This window comes from Temnothorax americanus, unplaced genomic scaffold (assembly GCF_048541705.1).
Source record: "Temnothorax americanus isolate GAGA-0224 unplaced genomic scaffold, ASM4854170v1 Scaffold12, whole genome shotgun sequence".
Taxonomy (NCBI): Eukaryota; Metazoa; Arthropoda; class Insecta; order Hymenoptera; family Formicidae; genus Temnothorax; species Temnothorax americanus.
In genome coordinates this window covers 1,998,106-2,009,259 of record NW_027509253.1, presented here as the reverse complement: position 1 = coordinate 2,009,259, position 11,154 = coordinate 1,998,106, and the positions used below count along the sequence as shown (strand labels likewise).

General features: G+C 54.1%; 1 protein-coding gene across 6 annotated transcripts in view; it reads left to right on the top strand.

The window, feature by feature from the left end:
* Positions 1–386: 386 nt before the first annotated feature.
* Bap170 (Brahma associated protein 170kD) overlaps positions 387–11,154 on the top strand; it is a 47,650-nt gene continuing 36,882 nt past the window's right edge. For all 6 annotated transcript variants that reach the window (XM_077398785.1, XM_077398784.1, XM_077398783.1 and 3 more), the window contains exons 1-2: positions 387–2,054; positions 3,200–3,293. In XM_077398785.1, the coding sequence (XP_077254911.1) occupies positions 1,963–2,054; positions 3,200–3,293 (186 nt within the window). In that variant the 5' untranslated portion in view covers positions 387–1,962. The remainder of the gene's footprint in view (positions 2,055–3,199; positions 3,294–11,154) is intronic.

Here is an 11,154-nt window from a genome sequence, read left to right as displayed (position 1 = left end):
ATTTAATCTTATTTTTCAATTTTAAATATTTTAATATTTATATATAGGTACATTTATATACTTTTATAATATAATTTATCTTTCAAGTGTCTCGTTATTTATCTTATATAATTCATAAAATTTTCAGTCTTTTATTTCCAAATTCAAAGTGGAGGAATGAAGAAACGCGTCGCGACGTTCGAATCCGCCCGCCTTTCGCGCCAATCGCGCCTCAGCTCCGCCGCGCCTCTTTCGGCCGCCGACAGATGGAGGCAGGCGGCGCCGAGGCAGGTCGCGCGCCCAGCGTCCGGCACGGGCGTTGATTCAAACCGCGCGCGCACGGCGGGCGAACGGCGGCGGTGGGCGGTGGGGGAACCCATCCATTTTGAAAGTAAAAATGTACCGTGCGATCCGGGATTTTCGTCGGTCGGGGACGGACGCGGACGGTACGCCGCGCGGAGGGTAGAAAAACACCGTGGGGACGCAGGCACGGGCAAGGCGAGGCAGACGCCGTCGTCGCGGGTCGGGGCCTCTGTACCAAGCGCGCGCGGAGTGGCCGCGCGTAAAATGACGTAGACGTAGAGGTTTTGTCCGTGCCGTGTTCCGTGCGGGCGTGAGCGCGCGCGCGCGCGCGCGCGCCGCCGACAGTGCGCACTGCGCCGACGTGTGTGGCACTGGTGTGGTGAGAGCGGAAACGGTGCGCGCCGCGGTGTCGCGCGTGTATACGTGCCCCGTCGGTCGCGGCGCGCCGTCGTAGCGGATCGGGCGGTAGCGTATATATACGGGAAATTGGCCGCGCGGTGGCTTCGCCAATGGATGCCAGGCAGCACGGGACGCCATTTTGATATACGGACGCACGTCAAGCGTCAAGCGCCTCCTCGTCCTCGCCATCGCAGTGAAACGCGCTACGCGAGTACGCTCTCACCGCCGCCGCCTGCGTCAAGGGAGAAACTCGCGCGGCGCGGGCCGAATTCGGACGTTACGCGAGCTGGCCGGGCAACGCGAGGCGGCTGCTGGCGTGCCGCGTGCCGTGGCGCGACGGATCCCCGTGAGATTCGTCGACAAGTGACAGGTGAATCGATCGGAAAGGAGGCTCTTCGCCGTTCGTCGTCGCCGTCGTCGCCGTCGTCGTCATTGGCGTCGCGTTCGTCGCGGTCTTCGAGAGCCGAGAGTGCGGAGCGGAGCGAAGCGGAGCTGATCGGATCGGAAGCCGAGCCGAGCCGTGCCGCGCGCTCCACGCGCGCGAACGCGCGAGTCGTCGCTCGCACGCCCGCTGCTGAATCTTCCCGTTCCGTTCCCCCCGCCGGTGGCGCGTCCCGATTTTTCGTGCACGCGGCGCGCGCGGACGCCCCGCGGGAGCGTCGTACGCCGTTACGCGGCGACGAGCGGGCAGTCCGGGGGCGGCGGTACGGCGGGGAAAAGCCGCCGCCGCCGTCGTCGTCGCCGTCTCGATTCGCGCGCGCGAGCGCGCGTGAGCGAGTGAGCGAGCGAGTCGCGGACGACGAATAAAGGAGGAGAAGGACGGAAAGTGTGCGCGTGTGTGTGTGTGTGCGTGTGTGCGCGTCGCGTGTGTGCGCGCGAGAGAAAAGAGGCGGAGGAGAAAGAGCGTGAGAGAGAGAGGGAGAGAGAGAGAGAGACAGAGATAGGGGGAGAGACAGACGGTATCGAAGAGGCCACCGGCCGACTTCGGTGCGGGACAAGACGACCCGATGTCGGGAGCGGGTCGCGACCCCGTGTCGACCCGCGGTCGTCCTCGTCCTCGCCTCCGCCTCCGCCTTCGCCACCGCACGTCGCCGCCGTCGCCGTGCGTCGCGAGAGCAGCAGCGGGACGCTCCACGCGTCGTAAATGTGCCCCCGTGCGCGTCCATGTGCCGCACCTCCTTCCGCTTCTCTGCCCGCTGCCCCTGCGTGCCCTGTAAGCCCGGAGCGCACCACCACCCCGACTAGCACGCCCGCACTCGCGCGCACTTTGTACCCGCGAACATGGCCAAGATCCTCAACAAGGACCCCGTCACGTACGAGAAGGAGAGGGAGAACTTCCTCAAGGACCTCCGACACTTCCACGAGACCCGAGGGTAAGTCGAAACACACGTACACCTCTTTCTCTCTCTCTCTCTCTCTCTCTCTCTCTCTCTCTCTCTCTCGATCTTCTTTCTCCGTTCGTCGCGCGAGATCTCTCCCGCGAGCGCGTCCCCCTTCCCCTCCCCTCCTTCCCGTCTCGGAGTGCGTTTGTCTTCAGCTCCAGATCGCTTCCCCCCTGCCCCCCCTCGACCGCGATCCGCGCGATTGCCCGAGACCGATCGACGATCGGAAGCCGCCGCCGACGACGCGACGCGACGCGGCGAGCGAGCGAGCGAGCGAGCGAGCGCCGTTGAGGTTAGGTTCGACTCCGTTCTCTCGACTCGTTGAGCTTTGAGGACAAAGGTTCCTACGGTTTCTCATTTACCGGGCCGCGGGCGTGTGTTTTCGCGGTGACGCTTTTGCCTCGCGCGTCTCCGAGGAAAACTCCTCGCGGAAAGACGCGGACCTCGGTTCGGTATGCGCGAATCGTACCCTCATATATATATGTATACGCTCGTACGTACACGTATATATACACGCATACGTGTATAGTAGATCCGATACAGCGTTGAAACGTAAATACGCTTTGAGGCGTCCCGTTGTTGCCGCCGATTCGACTTAGCTCCGGATTCTCGTATCGCGATTACGCGAACTCCCGCGGATCTTTTTTGCGACGCGAAAAACCGAAATAACGCAGCGTTACGCATCGCTGTTTCGTAAGGCACGCGTTGCGATTCGGACGCGCGTTTCGTTCGACGGATTCGAAAACTGCATTTTCCATCGACGCGCCGTTTTCTCGAGAGATTCTCGAATTCGACAAAAATTTTGCATTCGAGATTCCACGAGTGCGAATACTTGTCTCTCCCGTTACAAGTTCTATCGACGAATAAAAAAAGAAATATATATATATATTTATATATTTGATTCTTAATTAACGCAGATTAATTAAGCGTAAACATTTATTTTCGCAAAGAGAATCTATTGAAAAATGCCACAAATTAACGAACGATTGTTTTACTCGTGATATTTTTTTACGAAATCCTAAACGGGAAAGACTGCTTTTCGATTCGTGAAAAATTAATTATCCGACACGGCGTAAAATTCGCTTCCAGACCGGACTTTCCAGTTGTTTCAAAGATTTCTTCTTTACTGATTTCAGGACTCTCTTCAAGAAGTCTCCGAAGATAAATGGGAAGGATATAGATCTGTATTTGCTGTACGTGGTGGTGACCGCTCACGGAGGATGGATTAAGGTGAGTGTGTGTCTTTATTTATATTTTATCAAACCGAAGGAGTTTTTTTTAATTATTGTGGCCCATCCAATTAGCCGGCGCACCTAATTATATTTAGAAAAAGAAAGATCGCGTATACGTATATCTACGTATTATAAATATTAACGATGTTTTTAACATCCCGTTGCAAAGTATCGCTTAACAAGACGTGTAAAAACATCGCGGCATTGTTGCGCGAAAAATAACCCCGTTGCGGGTGTAATATAAAGTCGCGCGCGCATCGCAACGCAGTTTGTAATTAACGATTGAGGAATACGGTGGATATACCGGCGATAAATAATTATTTGCAAAATAATCACCGTGGCCGCCATCTCTCGTTTTGAATCGAAAGGTCCACGACTAGACGGACGAGACGCGAAATGAATTTTCGCCAGCCTCGCTTTTAATTAGCATCCGGTTGCAATTGATTTTGCCGGAACTAAAGTCGACGTTACGTAAAAACGCGGCGAGCGCCCGAGGATAATGTATATCGACAATTACCGCGGAAGGTAGAAATTGTGTACGTATATATATATTCGTTTCGAGAGCTGCCATTCTATCCTTCCACGTTAAATTTATATTTAACAAATGACCCACATATATATATATGGAGGAGTAAAAGCCACGATGGTCTAACAATAAGTCAACGTTTTAAAAATATTGACTCGTGCGCATAGATGCAATTTATATATCGTATGTGGATTGTGCATCTATGCGCACGAGTCAATATTTTTAAAACGTTGACTTACCCCACCGTGGCTTTTACTCCTCCATATACATACACGTACATTTTGACCCGCTATGCGTGAAAAACGATTCAACTATTCCCGAAGCGTATATTCAACGTATATTTGGCAAAAATGTGCGAACAACGGTCGATCGACGTACCTAGTCACTTTCCTTGGAAAAAAAAATCAAAGATCGCGTCGCTCGCGGGATCTCTATCTCTAGAATCGTTCTCGAGTAAATTTCGATCTTCGAGCGATCGAGAGTATTTTTTTTTTTTTTTTCCAGGCGTTACGCAAGCGAGTGGTACGCGATTTCCGAAATGCCGATCTCCTCGCGTCTCGCGCTCGACGAATAGTATACCGTTATATTAGTGCGACTAACTATAACTTACGAGAATTTTGGCATCCATCGGCGGAGCGGACAGCGCGGGCAGAGACGTGGCCCAGATTCCGCGATGAGGGGAGCGCGCCGTAAAGCTACGAGCGGCTCTTTAATCTCTTCGCTGCTGACAATCGCACCGTCCGCGTCCTCGCGTTTACGGCGGGATTAAAACGCTCGCTTTCACCTATCGCGCGTTTAAACGCGACAAATCGGTGTACTACCTGGAAGTGGAACGAACCGACGCGGCTCGCCGCGACTGAGCTCGAAGCGAATGAGGAAAACGAGAGAAAAGGAAAGATTATGAAATATTAGTTACGGAACGAAAGCACGGACGTGTTAGCGTTAGCTTTCGCGTTCCAGGAAAATTATGGAAGAAATATTCCAGGCATCCCAAATATTCACTCTTCTCGTCACTGATTCCTCAAGTTTTACGTTTCGCCGTTTTCCGTTTCATCCGCCCGCACTTTTTGCATCTTGTTTTTCTACCCTTTTTTCCCTTCCGACTATCCAAATTTTTATCTTCAACGCGGAAAGAGAGGGAAGAAAGGAAGAAATACGTAAAACGTAATGTAAAGCGTCGCTAAAAGAAAACGGGCCTCGCGACGGATGGTGCGCGCGATTCGATTTCGCGGATGTTTCTGCTCGATAGCGCGTTCCCCGTCGCATTAATTATCCGGGCGACGCGTTACGTCGCGAAACACGCCCGTGTCGCGCGACTCGTGTCCCTTTCTTTTACGAGCGCGTGGCCGCGCGAAACGAGCGAAACGAGAGAGCCGAGGCGAGCCGATACGCGCGCGCGCGACTCGGCGCGATTTCGCCGCGATGTTTACGACCGATCGATTATCGGTGGCACCACGCGTGGTGCGTCGTGCGTCCCCAGTGGTTATCGCGCTGTCACGCTCGCGTTTCTCGTCTCCGAGACGAGGGGCCCGGCCAAATCATTTTATCGCCGGCTCGTCCAGTCGTTCTCGAGCGAGATTTTTTTTTTTTTTTTAATCGCTTTCGACGCGATATCGCGATAACGCGAGAAATCTTTCGCTCCGATCGCGTTCGCGCGTGTCGAGACTCGGCGCGCTTCCTTTCTTCCTTTCTTCTCACGCCCGTTCTCCTCAACCTTCGGCGCGCGGATTTCTCCGGAGAAAGAACGTAGTGGCGCCAATGATCGAAGAACCGGCGCGGCGCGGCACGGCGGTCGGTGCGACGGGAGGTGGAGTGACGACGGGTCTGGGGAGGGGGGACTTGGAAGAGTCACCAACGCGTACGGTCATCGGAGGTTAACAACTCCTCCGCTTGTCAACCGTATATACGATAATTGTAACGTTCGTACCGCAATGTGCGACCGTCCTCGAACGTGATAATCTTTAAATTTGAGCCCATCTAAGGTATAATCGACTTTCGACGTTTCCCAGCATCGATTATCGAGAATTTCGATAGTATTGTCCAATATCCTTAGTCCTTAGACTGCGATATATACATATATAGGATTGGGATACGACATGGTATATAGTATAATAGACGCGTATGGATTGTTAGTTAGACGTATATATGTATATATTTGAGACTATCGGTTTGCGTGTGCGTGAGACCGATCGAGCGATTGGTCTGCATAACCGTCTAGATGAAAACATTAGGACGACGTGGATGCGACGTGGGGTCAAGGTCGTTCGTGGGGGAGGGGAGGCGTCGTACCAGGCGGGTGAGATGGATCGTGAGCCGATGGCAAAGGGAAAGAGGGAGAGGAAAAGGAGAAGGAAGGGTGGGGGGGGGCCCGAGGGAAAGCAGAGAAAGAGAACGAAGGGGGATAGAGAATGGGAGGTAGAGGAGCGAGCGACTCGAGGTGGAGGTGGAGGTGCCGCGAAGGCTTACTTCCCCTCGACAAGTGTGATCGAAGCTCCGAGGCTCGTCGCTGAACTGTACGACGTGCGAACTGGCCCGGCCGCGCCGGTCGGAATGCCTCGCTTGACGCGCGAACGCGAATAGTTTCATCGCGGCGACTATCGGTCGCTGTGTGTCACGGCCTTATCTCGAAATTCTCGCGACGGATGAGCTGCCCCCCGCGAAGCTTCGGCAACTCGGGGCAACTCCCGCGTATAACGGTGACGTCCGTTCTAAACGCCGCGAGAGACTTTTATACGAGCGGCCGTAAATCGGCCCATGTAACGAAACCTTAATAAGAAAAAAATCCACGGAGTGATTCTCGGAAAAAAAAACGCTAAGATTTTTTTTCATCGCAATATCGAGGTAAATCGCAGGAAGGAAAACTGAGGGCGTGACTTGAAAAATGGCCACGAAAGACGCGACACGAATATCCCGCGACGATCAACGCGATCGGTCGGATCGGAGCGCGATCCGATCGATTACGCCTAATCGCGAAGAGAGAAGCGCCGCGATAACGACCGATCATAATTAGATTCTCTTCGGCGGAGGGATCGTACGGTCGGCGAGACGTCCTTCGCGTTCGTATATACAGTTGCGATTGCGACGGCACGTCGTCGACGACGAAAGTCGTTCCCTTTGTACGTGGACTTCGGGTCTTGCGCTCGGAGCATCGGGTTCACCGGGAGCGGCGTACTTATTGCGTTACCGGAGTGAAATTATTGTCCGCGACGCGCACGGCGGACGGTTCGGATCGCGCGACAAAACCTGTGCCGACTACTCGGTCGGCCGTCTTCCGCAGAGGCACCGTACTTTGCGGAAAGTTCGGTAAGCCCGGAGAGAATGTGAGAGAGAAAGAGGAAGGAGAGAGAGAGAGGGAGAAAGCTTCGCGGATTCTCTAAAGCTGCTTTTGTCTGCGCCCTGCCTCACCGGTGCGGCGGAAACGACCGCGCCGAGCTGTAATTAGCGTTTTACGGACGGCGGCGGTTACCGAGACGACGAAGGATTAGCGGTATAAAAATGGCCGGATGATTTTTTTCGCGTTGGAAAACCTCTCAGAGTCAGCTGCGCCCGACGGTTTCTCCGTGACCGAATGAATTAAACAGCGCGAGCTCCCCGGTGAAAATTATCCCTCTTTCACCGCAGCGACTTTGAAGTGTCTTGCGAAAGAATTCCGTCTTTGGTTTTCAATTTTGAAATAAAGCGCAAGTGTAGACACGTTTAGCCGAAGGTAACGCACGTATAATTTTTTTATGTTGCGGAGTTTGTTTTTCTTTCACGATTTTTAGAAGGCCCGGCGAATATTAATTTCGTTTTTCGACGCAATTGATCCACGGGGTTTAAGAAGAAGCGTACTTATAGCTGATCAACGTTCGCGCGGCTAAACTAACTTCGTTTCTACGAGGCAGCGTGTAGGGATATGTGCGCACGTTTAACGGGAACGACGGGAGGGCTGATGCTTTTTCGTCCTGGTACGCGTTGAAAGTTCGGACGTCCTCTTTCGCACAAACGCCTCTTTCTTGGCAGGAACAACCTTGACGTTTATCGGAAACTCTGCGGTCTCGGTGCGCGAGGCCGCGACCAGACGCCGCCGTTTGAAAGTCCGCGTAGAAAGAAGCGGGACTTAATTTTAGCGCGATTTTCGCAGCTTCGTTTCGACATCGCCGTCGAACGCGCGCGTCTCGTCGCGCGCATCTGCAGTCGTTTCCTCGAGCGAAAACGAAGGTTTTCCGTTCTTTGACGCGTGACACCGAGCGCGACCGAGTTGCGCGTGTCGCCCGTCCCGACCGAGCGGTTTTATCTCGGTTCTCCGGTTTCGAACGCGTCGCTCGCCGATGGTGAACCGAGGAAGCGAATCCCGCGTAATCGCATTACCGTCCTCCCCGTCGTCTCGCAAAGCGACCACCGCTACATGAGAAATTCGCTCGTGCGTTCCGCAAGGTCTTCGAAATATAGAGGCGGAGATTGGATCGTATCGGTAATCGAACGTACGACGTTATTAAAGCGAGATTGCGCTGCTGCCTCTCGCTCGCTCGCGCCGCGGAGCATAAATTATTCCGTCTTGCACGATCGTGGCACGCGAAATTTAACGTCGTTGACGCACGAGGCGGCGTCGCGGATCATATGAGACGATTCGCCAGAAATGTAAGCTCCGTAGCTATATTTCTCTATCGGTCATTATCGGAAACGGCGCGGCGCGGATTGCCAAACGCGCGGTTAAGTGGAAGCGTTTTACATAAATTACCAGAAGCTTTCAAAATCTCCTCGCTCTTGGCGCGTGCGAAATATGCTCCGAAAATTCTGAAACGAAACGCCTAAAAATACCGATCCCTGCTCGCGCCACGACGAGAAGCGCGCGCGAGGGCGACGAGCGAACGCGAGCGGCGTTAAAAGCGGCGCTTGTGCGCGCGCCCTCATAAAATTCGTCCTCCTCTCGAAGCGTGTTAACGTGTAAAAAGGGTATTACGGATCCGCTCTCCCGCGACTAACGAAGCGGACGCGCGCATTTCTAATCCTAGAGCGGTTCGGGAAGCTGGCAGCCGCGGCGGCCTCTCCTCGAAACCCTGCCCCTCTCCTCTCGCGCTTCGTCTCGCATCGCAATTACGTTCTCCCGAGCGAGAGGAGGTGTCGTCGCGCCGCGCGACTAACGAACGAATCGATCTCGGTTTCAAAAAGGAAGGGTGCAGGAGCCTCTCCGGCGACCGTCAAATATCCTCTCGACCTTTTCAGAGCGCGAACTTTTCCATTTTATTCGAACGACGAATCGCAACGATGAATTCTACGAGAGGAGAGCCAATAATACGAGCTATAAATACGAGACGTTACATCGACGGAAAAAACTCAATTCGCAATTATAATCGATATCGAGTTAGACGTTTCGGCTTCGTTGAGTCTTCCTCGGCATACTAAATTAAAAGTAATGTAAATAAATCAAAGAGAACAAACACACTAGGATACATCGCACGAATATGAGGCCGCGACACAGGCTAACGATAAGAACGAAAGTAAGATATCTCGGTCATTATTTTATCGTTATAAATTATTGTACGGATCAAAATTGAATTCGACACGCGTTTGGTTATTCGGTCATTAATTAAAGGCTGCATTCCGATTATTTAGCAACCGTCAGTACTGAAAATCTATCGCGTGACGCAAAATGTAGAAAAATATAGACTTTCGGTTACCGACGGTGAATATCGGAACGCCGTTAAAATTGTACAGCAGGTTTGTTAAAGCTCTGCGATCCGCGGAGATTTACGGCTTTATAAAAATTGCGATAAAAAAAAAAACGGAAACGTATCTCTCTCGCGGAGCAGCGGCGAGTTCGAGGTGCTCCGGTTGTCGCCCCGCCGCGGCCGCGCCCCCGTTATCCGGGGTATCGGCTACGGCCGATATACCGGTTCCGACGGTGATTCGAACGAGCTCGAGTTCTCGCGTAGGTATAGGGGCGGTATTGTGCTGTGCGGGAGAGACGCACGTCGCGAGCGAGAGAGCACGCGCTTTCTTTCACGGTTCTCGCCCGCGCTCGGGCGGTCCAGCCTTCTCAAGGGCGAGGACCGGGCCGCGCACCGTGGTGGACCGTACAGGCGAGGGCGAGAGCACCTCGCTGCCTCCGCCGCCGCTGTCGGGCGCGCGTCGTATCGGCCCCGTGAGTCTGGCATTGGTCTGGTCGTCGCCACGGATCGCGCGCGAATCTCAAGTCGGTAATGCTGAGTCAGTCAGGTGCGCGTCACCGCGGCGCGGCGGCGCCTCGCGTCCGCCGTGCACCGTTTCGCGATGACGAAAATCGGAGCGGTCCTTTTGCGGAGTTCGGAGAGAGAGAAGAAGGATGAGAAAATAGCGGCAGGGAATAGAGAAAAATGTTTGTTCGTTCGTTCGTTCATTCGTTCATTCGTTCGCTCGCCCGTTCGTTTATTCGTTCGTCCGTCCGTTCGTTGGTACGCTCGCTCGTTTGTTCGCTCGTTCGTTCGTCGTCCGCTCGTCGTTCTCCGGTGACGAGGGCACGGTCGATATGGCAACGCCGCGCCCCACCAAGAGAGTTCTCTGCTCTACGGTCTCTACACGCATACCGGCGCCGGCATCGCCGCGGCCGCGCGCCCGAGCGACGATGCAGCAGCGGCAACGCCGCATCCCGATGCCATCGCGAGGGAGGGGACCCGTGCCAGAGCCTCTGACGACCGAACGAACGAACGAGCGAGGAAAGCGACCTCGTGCCCCGCACACATGGGCGCACAGCCGGGGACACGCTCACGCTCGAGAGAATGAGGGAGACGGAGCGAGCGGGGTCGGTCTGTCCCACGCACGCGCCCCGCGCCGAAATTGGCGATGCACTTGCCCTCGCTCGGGGGATTCCTAACTCTTCCCGCGGAAAAAAAATAGTCTCGTCCACCTTCGTCGCGATGCGTCGCCTCGAGTGGACGGCGCCGACGTGCCATCTCGCCTCGCGATGATCGCGACGAGTCCGAGATGTTCCCGCCCGGCCCCCTTTGAATTATTTCGAGCGGATGCCCGCGCATCGCGAGGAATGTGTTCGCGAAACACCTATAGGCCATAGGCGCTTTTTATACGTATATTAACGACGTGATATTTAAATATTTTAAATATTTAACTTGAAAATTAATGAAGTCGTACGAACGCGTACGTCCTAAGAATCGCATTAGGCGATTTGTGCTTTCCCGGAAAGTCTTTTTTTTTTTTTTCAACGATGCCGAATGCTATTTCCCCTAATAACGATAAGCCTGCTCCTTGGGACAGCCTTTCCTTTGTCCGATACTTTGGAGCAGCTCGTTGCCCAACCTCATCCTCTTCTCCGGCCCCCATATGTTCCACGGCGCGGCGCGTCTCCCGTGCGGAGGGT